Source organism: Megalops cyprinoides, chromosome 7 (assembly GCF_013368585.1).
Source record: "Megalops cyprinoides isolate fMegCyp1 chromosome 7, fMegCyp1.pri, whole genome shotgun sequence".
In the NCBI taxonomy this organism is placed as follows: domain Eukaryota; kingdom Metazoa; phylum Chordata; class Actinopteri; order Elopiformes; family Megalopidae; genus Megalops; species Megalops cyprinoides.
In genome coordinates this window covers 20,452,248-20,469,734 of record NC_050589.1, presented here as the reverse complement: position 1 = coordinate 20,469,734, position 17,487 = coordinate 20,452,248, and the positions used below count along the sequence as shown (strand labels likewise).

General features: G+C 39.5%; 1 protein-coding gene across 1 annotated transcript; it reads left to right on the top strand.

Moving 5' to 3' along the window:
• Positions 1 to 10,181: 10,181 nt before the first annotated feature.
• On the top strand, positions 10,182 to 17,049 carry gata5 (GATA binding protein 5). The gene is made up of 7 exons (XM_036534071.1): positions 10,182 to 10,214; positions 10,945 to 11,634; positions 13,675 to 13,844; positions 15,039 to 15,167; positions 15,927 to 16,011; positions 16,532 to 16,659; positions 16,930 to 17,049. The coding sequence occupies exons 2-7, from the start codon at positions 11,115 to 11,117 to the stop codon at positions 17,047 to 17,049; spliced, it is 1,152 nt and encodes a 383-aa protein (XP_036389964.1). The 5' UTR covers positions 10,182 to 10,214; positions 10,945 to 11,114.
• Positions 17,050 to 17,487: the final 438 nt, after the last annotated feature.

Genomic DNA, 17,487 nt, shown 5'->3' with positions numbered 1-17,487 from the left:
ATTTAAAAAAAAATTGACAAAAATAATCCAGGTTGGGTTTTACAGGATACTTTGAGCTCCGTGGTGTAATAAAGTATAGTGAAACAGAAGGCATGGGTCTGCCAATATAAATGGTTCTATAGTCATCATCAACCATGCGTCCTGTGCATTTGCCATTTCTGCGATGGAGAGATCTGGAAAAACAGCTTGTAGCCCAGAAGTTCAAGGGTCTTGTAGCGCTGGTTCCTTATCATGTTTTCTCCTGTGATTTATCACCAGGGGTATCTTGGCCATTACAACCGGGCAGCTATACAACTATAGTCCAGCAGCTCAATGCTAAGAGCCTCCTCTGCCCCAGCCAAGTATTATGATGTCATTGATGTGCAACCAATTTACGACTGAATGTGCCGGCTGTCTGTTATATATTTGTCAATATGGACCCCTTCTCAGCCCTCCATCCCCCATTCCCTTCTGGCTTTTTTCCCCAAGTTCCCAAGTGCGTGATCTACGTGAACAACAACACATTAACAACATAATAAGGTCTTATAAACATGCTTTGAAAAATTCAACATATAAGAGGAGAATATAAAAATATAGTATATATAACCCATCTTACATTTTTGAAACCTGATTGTGTGTTCCAAACTCTAAACAATACGCAGATGGTTGAGCCCATGTTGAATGAATCCTCAACTAGTATGCTCCTGGGTTTTTTTTTTCCTCACTGAGTTATTTGTTTGCTCTGAATAGCTGTCTTTTTGGCAGCTGGTTGTGATGTTTTGTGTGGTTTGTGTAAATGATCTGTGTAAACTGACTTTTATATGGCCCCCGTAGGTAATGTTTCACACCCTATATAACCACCAGTTTTTGTTGGTCAGAAAGCAGACATTTTCTAATAAAAGATTAAGCCTAGATTCAGTCTAACCGAACCTAATTGTAAATTCAGTCTAATTCAATGCAGTGTACACTTTTGATTTTTTTTTCATAACATTTTCCCTTATTTCTGTTTTGTAAGTATAAAATAATGTAATACTGTAAAAAATGTACTGTAACTTATTCAAAACTGAGGTCAACATGCACTGCAGTTAAATTTTTATATAGTTCTTAGGCTTCGGTCTATATAAAATGCATTTTGTCCTTGACTTTTTACAGATCATTGTGTGATTCCACTTGCTTAAATTTAAAGACAAAGACGAGCAGATTTGCAACTGAATCTGGGTCTGAATAATATTTCTAAGCACAGTGGCATGGTAGAATTAACATAACATTTAAAGCAATTGCAAAAGCATTGCACAATATACATACAAAATTTCTTTCAAAAAACAAAAGAATTGCACCTTGAATTTTCTGCATTTTTGGGTATCTCTAAAGCAAATCCTTGGTACTGACTATGAATAAGCTAAAAAAAGAAGGATGACACATGACTACATAAAGGACATGTTTCAAAAATATAAACCAGTGAGAGCACTTAGGTCAGCCACTGCTGGACTCCTGTATGCTCCAGAATTCTGTTTTAAGAAAAAGGGACAGGCTGCCTTTAGTTTTTATGTCCCTGCACTTTTAAAACACGCTTTTCAGTTTTTAAATCACAGTTGAAAACACACTCGCTCGGAAAGTCATTCCGATGAGCTGCTTTTATTTAATGTTTATGACTGTATCATTGTTTATTGTTTATCTATTGCTTTTTATTTATTACTGATTCTGGACATCATTCTGGGTTCTGATCATTATGTAAATCTTGCTATTTTTAAATTTCTCAACTGCCTCTGTTGCATTTTTTTCTGTTTGTTTCATTCTGTTGATTTCATTTCTGGGTATTATGCCTGTAAAGCACACCGTGCTACTCTACTGTATGAAGGTGCCATAAAAATAAATAAATTGAAATGAATCACTTTGCAGTTTAGTTGACCGAGCTGCAAAGCTGAACATCCTGCACTGTGTACAGGACACACATACCTCCTCTGACTCTCCTTACAGCTCCTCAAAAAACGGGGCTAACACGATATTGTTTTTCAAAGCTATCCCATGTATCCTCGTGACTGCCAGTCAGTTTGCTTTTTTCCTTTCGCTTGTTACGGTTCTTGAGAAAGGCATGGGTGCGAGGCAGTCTCAACAGGTAACTTTTTCCAGGTGGGACATTATATTCTTATAGTATTTACATACTTTCTAAGAAATAGCAATGCTACCAGTCTAACAAAGCTGCTGTAAAAGTGTATTCATTAGCTTAGTTTCCCTGGGTGATGTCTGTTTGTTGTTGTTATGCTTGTTCTATTTGTACTAGAAGCATGTTCTGTGATGTTGAAGTATGGATTCTATAGAGTGTTGATACTTTCATGTAATGTGGAAGGTACAGTGGGTTTCAGGTGCTGCTAATCAGTCAACGGCAAGACATTTGAGTTCAGCACTGTATAAGAAAATATTTCTCCAAAGGAACATCCGGTCTGCAGTCCCTTATCTAATCCCTGTACTTTTGATAGCATTTAAGGGGAAACACTTAGAGCGGAGGAACTCGACACGAACCCTACAACTATGTCAGTGTCAAGAAATGGCACAGTTTTGGATTGTGGTTTAATGATTGCAGGGTCTGTTCACTCCACCCTCTCCCCACACACACCTGGCTTGAATACCTGTATACTTGTCTATAAGTGTGACACCACTGCAGCTCCCAGGCACTCCAGAAACAATGCCCCTCTACCCCTCCAACGCACCCCCCCCCCACACCCCCTTGCAACCCCAACCACTCCTGACACAGTGACCGCCACTTCACCTCTCCTCACCCACTGTGAAAAGCAGTCAGAATGAACCACAACCTTCACCTGTTTGCCTCCACTGCACCTTCCCCCAACACACACTCAAACATTCAGTACCTCACAGCTCCCCCTCCAATCCTGAGCCCCCCCCCCCCACACACACACACACACACCCTCTCCCTAGCCCATCCCCCTCAACATAGAAATGCCTGCACACTGACATCAGTGCCAAGCTCACCTCTTATACCTGCAGCTCATACTTGCATCAGTGTTCTACAGCTCAACACTATCAGCTTTCACACCGCCCACTCCTACCAAAGCAAGCACCCCTGAACAACACACTTCTACAAGCATCATAACAATACCAACCCCCCAACCCCAATTCAGAATCACAGACACAACACCCTTGCTCACAGCGTCATCCCCCAACACTCAACAACCTTGCCTCACAATGTTTTACATGTATACACACATGCACACACACATGAATTGATTCTGTTATCCCAATTGAATTTGCTGATTCATTCTTCACCCTGTGCTGGATATCACATGTCGCCTTGTTTGTACAGTTCTGTTTTACTCCTGTTGCAACACAGTGGAATATGATTGTAAGCATATTTTTCTTTGTGTCATTATTTGAATGTTACAATATAGTGCCTATTTGGCTATAAGACCTTTTCCATTTAGGGACTTGTGCCAAGCCAAGCACTCCTGGAGCCTAGCCAGACAAGGCTCACTTAGTTTTCCATTGAAGTGGCCAGCCTGTAATATCTCACACACATTTGAACAGAAAGAGAGATATGCACTCATACACACACAGTGATGTTGTTGTGTCATCTGCCTACTTGTAATTAGGTCAGAAAGTTCCACCCCTTGGTCCTAAATTTTCAAGAAAATAATTAATTTGCTCATTTAACTTGGATGGATACACTTATGTTCTATTGTGCTGGAAGTCGCTCTGGATAAGAGCGTCTGCTAAATGCATGTAATGTAATGTAAATTTGAAACCTAGGCATCGCCATACATTGGCCAGCAGACACAGCTTCTGTATGCTAGGAAGAGGAACAGGAAGTATCAATTTAAAGGGCTGACATGAGTATTTTTGAATCCAGTGCACAGCCATACTAAACTCCTCCCACAAGAATTGGAGCCTGAAGAACACTGTTTCCACAGTCTCTGGCCTGACCACACATGGATTGAATAGGAACCCAGGCGGCAGGCACCAGGCAGAGTATGACTGCCCTTTCTCCTTCAGCCCATACCGACCATTACACTCCAACAGTGGACAGGTGTTCAAAGTGACTGCCATCATACTTAGGTGGTCTTGCTTGTTTTGCATTGAGCCATAGGGTTTCTCTGGCTGCAGTGTGGTACATAGCAACTGAGGGGATGCAGGCCAACTACAGTACCAACAGGGTAGTCCTGAGCGACAGCTCTGTGAGAAAGCCCACTTTAACACATGCATGGCAAACTCACTTATAATACAATGACAGGCAGCAGGGGTTCCCAAACAACGGACCTTACCTGTCAAGAACAAATTTATGATGCTCTCCCTGCTTCCATGACTCACAACACAATATTGAATCTTTCAGCTAAAGTGTCATTCATAGATTGAACCAAGCCCCATACCCCCTTTGACCAACATTAAATGTGAGGTAAAATCAGAACTTGAAATCGATGGCTATGTGCTTTTTGTATCTTACATTTTTACATGTATTGTATTTTACATCTTTTTGTGTTGTATGTATATGACTTCAGTGTTGGTGACTGCAAGAACATCCGCTGCCAAAAGGTGACCCTGCTCACTCTTCCTCTTTTTGTGCATCTCACAGTGGAGAGATTAACTTGTAGAGGAGTGATGTTAAACTCAATTCTTGGAGCTCCACATATACAGTGGTGTTTAGGGCCAACCTCTGCTTTTGATTACTTGGCCCAATTATTTTGACATTCTTTACATTTTTTCATGTGATAAATCACAGCTGAAGATTCTGATTTTGCAACTGAAATTATACACTCAGCCCTTTGAGAACTGAGATGAGATTTGATTTGAGCAGACCTGGAGATGCCAAACACATAGCTTTGTGGACATAGCATGTCGTTAAGGTATTGCACAGGGTGATGGAAGGAGGAATAAGTCTGGAGATCACATCTCAAGTAGTGTACAGTATGGTATGGTATGGGTCAGTAAGGAAAAACTGTCCTGAGATCTGTCCTGCTTTCATGATGTTTAATTTTAAACACCTCTAAAAAACTGGGTAACCTCTTCAGATCTATTGCAGTACAGTCAGATGTGGTATTTCTCTGTCAGTGTGTTCATGTTTATAGTGGAATATGATGCTATGTCTGGTGTGGTGTTTTGTGTGTGTGTCTGTGTGTGTCGGTCTGTCTGTCTTATACATATGTATTTGTGTGTGTGTGTGTGTGTCTGTATATGTGTGTGTATGTGTGGTGAGTGCTGGTAGTCCCTGAGCCTCTGGAGACCCTGCTGAGACCTAGTGCAGCAGGAGAGATAGCAAGTGACAGTGTGAAATGAAACACACAGATAGGGAAGTGGGAGACAGGCAGACAGGAGCCAGCCCCTCTGCTCAGCAGAGATTAGTCTGACTCCCTCTCCCCCCAAACAAGCCCTCTGCATTCCCCGGGACCAACCCACCCTGGCTCCAGAGATCCCCCAAGACTGGTTAGAGCCAGGCCAGCGAAGCAATCACACACATGCACACATGTGCATATACTCTCTCTCTCTCTCTCTCTCTCCCTCTCTCACACACACACACACACACACACACATGCGCACATTAAATACTTTATTTTAATCCACAGAAAAAAACATACAAATTACAAATAAGACTCAAATGTAGGATATTTACAAGCTACCATCCTGTATTGTCTTGTGTTTGTTAGCAAAGACATTACACATAATTACTAATCTAACAGAATAATATTTTCTCATACATGCATGCAGCACCATCTCTTCCATATAGCAAGGCTTCCATTATTTGTGAAGACAGCAATATCTCAGAAGCTGTTTCCCCATCCGCAGTCCATATACTAGAATCCTGTGTACGTGCCCCCCACACACTTGTTAATACCGATGTTAATACAAATAGTCAATTGCACAGTAAAATATGAACGGCTGAATATGAAGGCTCTCTTTCTCCGTCTCCGTTCCAACCTGCCATTTGCTTTGTTTTCTCCATGCCATTTTTGTTACATGTCTTCAGCAATACTACTGCAAGCAGGGAAGTGAGTATTATATAGTACAACAAATTCATTCGTTCACGGCTAGATTTGTAAGTTCCACCTTCAATCATATACAATTTTAGCAAAATATTTCCACAGAATAGCTGTCGTCTTTCAAACGGGATTGCCAATAAAGAGAAATAAAGGCGGCAACTATGCTACGAAAATCACAATGTTTAATCTAGGCTACATCTTATTGCGAAGAAGTTTTATTGCAGAGATTTCTCATATTGTTTTGCTTCGAATAAACTACACAGATCATTTCCAAATGGACGTGAATAATTAACAGGCATCGTACGCATTGCAGTCAGAGCATCTTAGACCGTATTTATATAACCAGGGACTGACCGAGCAGTCTATGCCTTCCGTCTCCCGCTCGCTGGAAAAAGAACAACGCAGTGATGGAGTGGGAAGTCAGGCTCACGCGTACCGGGCTCACGATGCACCTCATTCATAAGAGCAGTATCAGCGGATGTAATGAGAGACGAGAATTACCATGCGCGGTAACCTCGGTGCTAGTAGCCAGTAAAATATGGGGTTAGGATAGCGACGCACTGAGACTGAACTGATGGGTAATCGGGAGAGGATTAAAGTGATATTAGTATTAATAACGGTGATAAGAATTATGTATACATTTCTGAATGAGAGACGCAACAGTCCCTAATCTGAGGATAAATAACACATTTGCGTATCATTGCGAAAATAAGAAATAGGTGTTCACGGAATGGTCATGTACCGCCATTTAGAAGCTGTCTCGTTGTTCATTTGAGAACAATTTCTTCCTACCAGTTTTATGAAGCTATGTACTAAGTTAAATTCCTTATGCTCCACCAACACTAGGCACATATTTTATTTAAAGTCCATGTTATATATCAGTAATCACGTAACTACAATACTACTGATCTCTATATTAAAGAGATGACTGATCTTATTTCCTTAATATGATCGCAATAATTTTAGTAATGAGATCAATTAAGCTATAACTGAACCCATATAAGATAAATTTAAGCGACAGGCTTACTTAAAAATCTATTATTTTGTTGTAAATATTGGAAGTTAAATGAACAAAAAAGTTACACAATTAAATTTCTTTTCTCGGGGAATGGATTTCACTGATGGTGTTTTTTGTGAATTGTGTTTATTTATGTAAAATATATTTAATATGTGTTTTTTTCTATGAATTTATTCTCCTCAATGCCGTTAAGAAAATAAAGTAACCGGTTGAAGAAGGAATCAGAAAATGCTGTAGCTCGAGAATATTGTATTTTCTTTTTTGCGTCATATAGAGGTATGTTAAAGTGTAAAGTGCGACTGGCTGTCAGGTTTAAGTACATATATAAGAATATAGGCAGTTATGTATGTAATCTAACGTTAAAACGTTCAAAATGAAAAATCGTTTAACCTGGTTTGCACATCAACCTGTTAATGCATTATGTGTATATATTGTCAACTAGAAGACAAAACACGCTATACTAAAATGTAAATTGACGTTCTTATTTATTTATTTACTATTTAAAGGGGTAGCAACAGTCAATATTTAAACAATCATAAAATTGTTTTGACGATTTCACTAATCTACACATGAATTGTAGGCTGGCAATTTCAAGCTTTTTTTAATTTAAGAGGTCATTGCATTCTGCGAATAGTCGAAGTTTATGACAGCAAAAATGTATTTTTGGAGAATATTAAATATCAAAACATTTGCTTCCAAGATTTTGAAATACCAGAAAAAATGCAGGGTTGTTGGAGAGAGAAGCACTCATGTGAATTAAAAAGACTTCCAGTATACGCAATCAATCATCCTGTTCAAATATAGGGCATCAATCCGACATAATTTGAGAATGTTATTACAATATTGTAATAGATGAGACCAAAGGAATGTAGTCAAATCACACACTCACGCACGCACGGACACACACACACACACATACAGTAAGGGAGAGACGGGCATTACACGAAACACATGAAGCGGAACCAAATTTACACCTCTCTAGGATCATTAATTCCGCGCGTCGCCAAGTCGCACACTCGCTGGCTCGGGTCACTGTAGTTGCCTTTTTCGTCCTTAGATCTTTTCACGCTTTATTTTGGTAGCACGTCATGGTTAATTGGCCTTTATATATTGATTTATGTATTTAAGGTACTGTTGCGTCGTGAAATCATACGCTTAACGTGTGCTGGTGTTCTGTTTCTGCCTCATTTTATAACTCAGTAAATAAACCAAAATAAAAACAAAGAAAGAAAGAAAAGTCGCTGATTAATCATCGACACTATGAATGTTTTGTTTTTTATTGTTATGGTTTCATTTTTATCATTCCTCTCAAAGAATTGCTTTCTGACATTAAGGTAGGCCTAATATTTACTTACGTGATTGTGCAGCAAAGCAACCGAACGTCAGGATTTTTCGAAAATATACAGTGCACATTACCACACAACACTGAGCAAAACATGTACTTAATAAGCCATTATTTTTATTTGTGCAGATGCAGAACAACATTGGGCTAGCAGTTAAGACGTGTCGGCGGTGACAGACTCCCTGGCGACTGCAGTCGTCCTTGATTATAAGGCAGTCGTAGAAAATTAACAGAGAAAAGAAGACACAAATCGTTCAGCCTTCCCCGTGATTAAACAAAAGGGCTGCCTTCATTTAACAGACGACATCTTCTCAGTTTGTTCGATTGTCTTCTCTTCAGCTTCTGAGCGTTCCGCAGATTGAGTTCACAGGTTAAACATCATTTATTAATCGCGTTATCTGTAACCTGTCTAAACGAAGATAGGCGATTAGTTATTTAAAATGTTAGAAAACCAATGGAAACAAATATCTTGGACCGAGTTATTACGAATGCAAAAGCCAATGTGGTTGTACATCCAAATACTCAAATTACCATTGTTATGCCAAGAATGACATTACATGATGAGATTAACTGCAGTGAATAAGTGGAGACGTTTGATTGAGCTAATCCACGGCTAGGCAGGTTTCCTTTACTTAATCAGTTGCCAAAATGTATACCTTTAGGATTATTTCGATGACTACGACGTTTTAAAATAAACTGTATTAAATGTGCAAACTATATAAAGTAATAAATAAACAGAATAAACTTAAACTGTTTAGTTTTAAACATGCTGTAAAACGTTGGAGTATGAATGGTTTGTTTATGTACACCTTAATTTCAGACACTCTGGTGGTTTGACAAGCCTAACAATACCGCTATGATAACAGTATTTCAAATGGACAATAATTCCTGTGATTATTGTTATATCACCGTTCCACTGTGGAAGTCATATCTCTTATCATCGTGCTGTTTTTTATTGAGAACTCATTCGGATTTATCTGGCTATAAAACCAAGCATAACTTTCTCTGTAAAAGAGAGGGACGACTTTACGACATGTTTTATTTTCAAGGACCGTTTAATGAAAATACTGCCCATGGATTATTTACTAAATATACAGGAGCCATTGACATTCGCAAGCACAGATAATATGAACTCGGTCTTGCACAAAAATCTACACTGATTTTCAATATCAGTCTAGTACAATAATAGCCAATTTTCCTACATTACGCCTGATAGTACAATATACATTTAAAGAACACACGTAACATTTAAAATAATTAAACATGTTATGAAAATCTAATGCAGTCAAATAATATATTTAATATTAAAACACTCCTTTGTCTTGTGTGGTTTACGAATATGTTTCTTACGACGGTAACTACTAAGGTACCACGGTGCTTACTTTTAAAGGTTAACATTTATTGATTCTTCAACAAACGAAAAAAATACTGCAAATTCAGCAACGATGTGTTGTTTCAGGTAGACGCGATTCTTCCTCCCCTTTTCCCCCATCCCTCTTACCCCACCAAGTACGGTGTCCTACCTTGGAGTGGTCACGTGGTCTTAGCCTTACAAATAACTCGCAGTAAAGTTTCCCAGCCGAGGACGAATCAGGGCGCAGTTATATCTGCGATTATCAGCGGCAACAACTATCTCCAGATTCTAGGAAGACTAGACGGGGCTGTATAGTTCAGGAAGACTGAAGGCGCATAGCGATCCTCTTACATGGAAGAAACTGGGAGGATTTAAACGTTTAAAAATTCTTGGTTATTTTAAAATATTCCGCAATCTGTTGTTGGAAGGCTTTATAAAAACACTTTCGTGACTTTTGTGGAACTCAGGCTTCAGTGCTATTCTTTCGATTCTTTTGGAAGAGGGTTCCTGACTTTATCAACCTACTATCCTTATCTGGTAAGATAATGCACTGGGATCTTGGGATGAAATTGTATTTGTCCTATGCATACAGCTATCAATGTTTTATGTGATTTGCATTACCAACGATACAAATATGCGTTTGAGATATGAACCAGCTATCTCACGATGTCTCCTAATTTCGTTCCTTCGTTGATATGATTTAACGATATAACAGTAGTATATCAGGGATAACAGTTATATATCTACAAGTGATGATACGAGGCATATTAATGCCATTTCCATAGTAAATGTTAATTAGTCGCTATCAGACTTAACGCATCGAATTATTATTATTATTATTGTTGTTGTTGTTGTTATTGTGTTATTATATTACTTATGAATGTATATGAAATTACTTTTTAAAACAATATTTATGTATTATTATAATCTGCGTTCCATTTTGATCGGGTCCTTCTAAAAACCTGTTTTCTAACATTGAACAGAACTGCATATTTTTACAGGCTTTATATTATCGTTTTAGGCGAACGTGTAGCAGGATTTAAAAATAATTATAAAAGTGGGATACAAACTTGGCAACGGTTGCATACACTGTTAGAGTAATCAGGTCGAAGCTAACTCCATAGGTGTGACAAACACAGGTAGCCGGGCTGAAGGCCTAAAAGTGTAGAGGGGAATACCTGTAACGTTATTAGTTTTCAGATGGCATGACGGATACTGTACCGTAGTCAGGTAACAAAGTTTGTTGATTGTGTCTTTCTTTGAACAGGAGTGGATGTGCAGTGAAGGAGTGAAGATTTCCATTATTACAGCGACCAAGGAGATTGTGGAAATCATCATATAATTACTTTATTCGATCGATTTTATCCTGGAAATTGAAGCAATTATTTTAAAATCTATTGTAATTGCCGAAAGAAGGCACACATAAACGACGCCAGAATGTACCAGAGCTTGGCCTTAACGTCAAATCAGTCTCCATATGCGCACGACACCGGAAACTACATCCATGCCTCGGCGAGTTCTCCGGTTTACGTGCCCACCACCCGGGTACCTGCCATGTTGCAGACCCTCCCGTACCTGCAGACATGCGAGTCCGCTCATCAGTCGCATAGCCTCGGAGGGCACCATGGCTGGCCGCAGACTGGTACGGATAGCTCGTCATTCAACCCAGGCAGCCCGCACCCTCCTCCCGGGTTCTCCTATACACATAGCCCCCCTGTGAGCAGCAGTACTGGCAGGGACGCGACGTACCAGAGTCCGCTGGTGCTGAGTAACAGTGGTCGGGCTGAGCAGTATAGCAGCTCTCTGGTGCGCTCCGTCGGAGGGTCCTACTCAAGCCCCTATGCGGCGTACATGAGCCCGGAGATGGCAACGTCTTGGACGCCGGGACACTTCGAGAGCGGCATGATAAGCCTACAAGGACGACAAGGTGCTCTGCCAGGGAGGAGGTCCAGCATGGGTGTGTATACACGTTAAGCGTTACATTCTTCAAAAGGTCTCCAAAATTGGGCCCTGCACACTGTAACAGAATTACGCAAGGTACAAAAAGTTCACAAATCGAGATGGGAGACAGCAAATTGACCAATTAACGTTGTTACATTTACATAACAGAGGGCGATTGTTTATTGAGCTAGCCCATACGTAGAGGTGCACAAGGGCCTCTCATTAGAGTAGGCCAAGTCGTATGTAACTAAAGCGTAATGTGCAACTTTAAAGTTTTAATTTACTTGGTTAATTCCATTTGGACGTATGGAGCTATCGGCATGCACACATTTATTTTTATTGCGTAGCAGTTAGACACACAATTGCCGTTATACGTCGCGATGGTACACGATTTTATACTCTTATGAGTGTAATCTCTGCGTATTTCACAAACAAACTTCGATGATTATTTTATAGTCCTGTAATTTTAATTTGTAAGTATATTGGAGATGAAAAGATGTTCTAGTTCTTAATCGCAGGTAAAAAAAAAAAAGATATATGTGGAATTTGGTAAGCTTTTGACAACAGTTAAGATCAGACACTTTATAGCCGTGAGTTATTTATTGGAGTATATGCATTCACATCGGGACAGGCTTTTCATCTAAACAGCCAGCAATTCAATTGAAATCACCAGCAATTGTGCCAGTCCTTGGAGAGGGACAAATTCAATCAACCATGTAAAAAAATCTGTACTCTTTTACAATCCACATTCTTAAAATGAAAGGCTCAGTAAACCTCCTTAATTAAGATGCTAATTTAATTTCAACGGGAGTCTGTTTTCGTTTAAGGGAATTGATGAAAGAGCACAATACACAATACACACTCTTTGAAAATTGTGAAAACAGGCCGTTGTGGCAAGCAATTGTCACCTTCAACAGACTCAAAGGATCCATTTTTTAAGTGCAATGTAAAGCGAACTAATAAACTTGATACCATTGCTACCTGTAGCACTGACGTGTAATGTGGTGCAGTTTACACAGGATGACACCAAAATGAAGTAATCGATAATTCCATTTTTAACTCTTCAGAAGTACTGGTTAGGTAACTAAGGCATATAGGTTCTCGTGTAGGTCGTAACATAAAATTCATCAAGACAACGTCTAGTAACAACAGCAATAATATCAGAAGTACGACTACTACAATTACTACTAATGACAATAGGGTTCCTACAGCTTCGTTGTATGGAATAATAATAATAATAATAATAATAATAATAGTAATAATAATAGTAATAATAATAATAATAATAATAATGCTTAAAACTTATTGGTGTTATTATTGACGTTTTAATTATTAATTGATTCATTGCATGCATTTATATGTTTATGCTTAGGTTCTTCAGATTTGAATTTCAGCCACTTATTTGGAGGAGGCCGTCGCGAGTCAGTAGCTTGATTGATTTGGGCCCCCTGGATCTTTAACACTGATAAGACCCCCAGCCACATTCCACTAGTCTAGGACCCGTGCTCTGCCAGTCGCCGTAATAAATAGCTAAATAAATGTTTTTCTTTATTATTATCATCACTGATTTTTTTTTATTATTTGCAACAAGCGATACGTCTTCGCTGAAGATGTAAACGAAAACATGAAATAGCATTACATTTTAATGTAATAAAAATAGTATTTGTTACATTTTAGAGAATATATATTATCCAGAACTCAAAACTTCCATATATGGATGTCAGGCAGTAATCCTTGTAATGGTCTCAATATTTCAAATTCATTACATTAGTTAATTCAAAATACCTCAGTTGACTAAAACCATAATGCAATTAAAGTTATGTACAGTATAACAATTAAAGAACATCAGTGCAGCATTACCCGACGTAGACGGCGATCTCACTCAAAAAGAGTATTTTAAAAAATCAACGTTGTTTTCTTATGAACTTCATAAGTGAAAATGTTGCAGTCAAAACGCGATTCGGTTCGTATGGATTACGCATTATGTATAGTTTCAGAATAAGATGGTGATGGACAATGTATGAGTTTGACTAATTCTGGGGCTTCATGCTTTTAGACATGCTGGACGAGTTGCCAGGGGAGGGACGCGAATGCGTGAATTGCGGTTCTATCTCAACACCATTGTGGCGACGAGATGGCACCGGACATTACCTATGCAACGCCTGTGGTCTCTACCACAAAATGAACGGCATTAATAGGCCGCTTATCAAACCACAGAAACGCCTGGTAAGTTGAGATTGTGACAAATACCAATATATCGTATTTGTTAGAGCGACAAAACAATTCTTTACACCGGTATTTTATTTAATATTTGTGACGGAATTAGGAGACAGGTATGTTTGATGCTCCACTTTTGTGTGTGTGTGTGTTTTTTTTAAGTTCAAGTTCTATGGAACTACCTACGACTGTAAGAACATCTGAAAGACAAGCAAAGTTTTATCAGCTTCTCAAAACTTAAAATGGTAACCTTTTGTGCTATTTTAGTTGGCCAAGAAAGCATTTTATCAAATATTAGATTTTTAATGCTAGCTACATCTGTGTTAGAAAAATGAGAGCTTTTCTTAAGGTGCCAGTGGGAAAAAGATTTAATTCAAGGGCAACAGCAGAAGGTCAGCTTTGTTTGAGAGTGAGTCCTTCAGGATGCCCCTTTCTCAGGAACCAGGCTCTTGAGGGCAGCTGGTGTGAATTATTTCAGCTTTTTGTTTTTATTTGTCCTTCAGTGACCTTGTCCTTGGGTGTCTGTTTTTAGCAAGACTGCATCAGGCTTAAAAACAACCCAATTAACTACTGTGCACTTCTGAGAAATATCCCCACTTTCCAGTAACAAGATGTTGTGGAGGCTAGTCAAGCTTCAGTTAGGCTGGAGATAGACCCATTATATTTATTTTATGACATTTTTTCTGGCTTTACTTGTTTGAAATAATGACAGAAGATTCATTTCTGTCAAGCCTGAGTTTTGCACTGGATGTCATCATTCAGCTATGTCAGCAATCCCGGTGAATATACTTTGGACTTGACTTTGAGACACCTTAAAAAACACACATACAAAATCCTAACAAGATGTACAAATGTACAACCCTTATAAGTCTTATTAAAACTTTAATAATGTAGCTTTTCAGTTTCCAAAATTACATTGTCACATTGATACATTTATTGAACTGAAAAATAAAATGTGTGGACAGCTTTGGCTAACTTAGCCTTGATAATCTGTGAGTACACGACAACCCTGTCTGAGGTGCCTCACTGCAGCTGCTCATATCAGGAAGTGAAACAGTGCACTCCAGCACAAGCTGTGCTCAGGTGTGCCATGCATGTAGCCAGTGTTTGGGTTCCTTTGGTCTTGGCTGGGAGTGGAAAGGTGATTATGCTGTATTTGTCTCTCTCTCACTCATCGCGCACCTGTTGCTCTCCCTTCTGCAGCAGAACACCTCCAGGAGAGCCGGGCTCTGCTGCACCAACTGTCACACCAGCACCACAACGCTGTGGCGCCGCAACGCTGAGGGAGAGCCTGTCTGCAATGCCTGCGGCCTTTACATGAAGCTGCATGGGGTACGGGCCAAGCGGAGCTCCTCCTGTTCACCTCTCACCCTCAGATTTTCTGCACTGTTCAGTAGCAGAGCCACAACAGCAAAGCACACATAATACACACACATATGCACATGTATAAACAGAGTCAAAGTTAAGGCCAAACCAAGAAGTAACAGAATGAGTATTTGTGTCCTTGTGGTTAATGCTGTTGCAACAGTATTGCACTGTTAATGTCCAACATGACCAATTAGGTTTATGACCCTGAGCAAAGGTATGGTTCTAATTTATATACTGTAAGTTGTTTGAAGACATTGTTATTCAAGTTTATAGTGCAAAGTATCGCAAAACAATGATCAAAAAAAACAACAGAGTGTCAAAGTTACAAATATATTGGTCAACATGAAGTCCTAGATGGGTCAAAATGAGTTCAATCATACTTTTGCACGCAAAATTGATACTTCATAAATTTTCATTCAAGTGCCAAGGAGTCAAGTCATTGTGTGTGTTTTTTTAAATGAGACATTTGCTTTTCTATTGACTGTGTCATTGACATTAGGAATATTAAAATCTGTCAGTGTAGTTTATTTTTGAGTTAAAATGTGCATCTCAGCATGTTGGATAGCCTCCATATTTGGGGGCCCTTCCTTTATATCAGTTTAGCCACTGTAGTGTGATCCTTGGGGTGTTTCAGGCCCAGAGGGAACACAGTCCCTGGGTCATGCATGATCTGTCCTCACTCCTGCTACTGCTCTGCCCTGAACTCTTGCACCTTCTTTTCAGGTCCCCAGACCACTGGCAATGAAGAAGGAGAGCATTCAGACCAGGAAGAGGAAACCTAAGATGGCCAAGTCCAAAACCTCATCAGGTAATGAACGCTGAGCGACACATCTATTACATTTGGATTGGACTCAGGAGGCAGCAAAGTGTTTGATACCTCACCACTACCCAGAAAAGGCATACATTGTATGCATAGTGAAATACCACCATAAAATGGGTTTAACCCCAAAGAGGTTTAAGGATTTTTTTTTTTGCTCCTTATGCAACATTGTTTTATTAATTTTAGCGTGAGAAACAAAAAATTGGCTACGTCATGGCAAGAAGTAATGCAGAGATCAGTTCAAGTGAAGGCCAACCAGCTCTGCTGGCTGGGGAATTGAATCATACACTGACTCAGAGCTCATTCATTGTGGCTGACATGGTGATGGCAATTAACCCCCAGACTCCAACCAACAAAGTTCAGATCCATAAGGTGCACAGCTGACAAAAGACATTTAGCTTTGCACAAACAGACCCAGGTCCCTGAGTCAGAGTATAGGATAATGAAGCTGTTCTGTCTTAGCAACACCTGTAACCGCCTACCCCCACCCCCCTTTGGTGTTCCTCAGGATCATCTGCTTCTGGTACCAGCTCCCCCTCCTCTCTGTCCATCTCTGAAAACGCTTCCACGATTAAGAGCGAGCCCAGCATGGCTCCGTCACCCTATGCTGGGCAGACTGTGGTCTCTGTCGCTCAGGTAAGCTTTTGGATGAAGTCAGCGACACACCAGGTGTTCTGCAAAGGGAACAGTGGAGGAATCCCCTCTGTCCATAGCCAGTGTTTTTGAAAGCCTGTATGAATTTCTGGGCAAAGCATAACACATGTATAATTCTATTGGCTTCTGGCACCAGACTTCAGAATGTCTTAATGGTAATATTGTCATCACTCATTATCATAGCTTGACTACATAGCCCATAGTCCATTTGGTTATTCATATTATTAATGCATTTTTTAAATCATTTTTAAGGCATCATCGCAGCTGGACAGTATGACTGCAGGACATGCGGACATTAAATATGAGGACTACCACTTCACACCCACGTCGATGGCCCCACAGAATTCATGGTGCGCCCTCTCCCTGGCATGAGCAAAACTCAAATTGCTACTCTTGAGTTCTGGACCATCCGCTCTACCCCAGGTGATCTGGATATAGACTTGTGACGAGAACTACCTATTACAGACTGTTTCTTTCCTGGAAGGAGAGAATAAATTATGGTAATTGATTTGGAATGTGTAAATTAAGAACATGTTCGCATTGGTTATACCAAAGCTGTATTTTTTTGGTGGTATCTATGGTATTTTTATGTGGTACATGGTTTTGCAGAAATGATCAACAGTTCAACCTGCTATCATGGCATGATAATCGCGAAACCAGGAAGAGGACAAAAAAGTTTTATTACCTCCAAATGTGCTTTATTGTTTTAATGTAAATAATTAGAAATGTAAAGATAGAATATTTATGTTGAGATAAGGACAGTCAAGAAATAAAGAAGTTAGTATGTCGTATTCCATGATTGTATCTGAA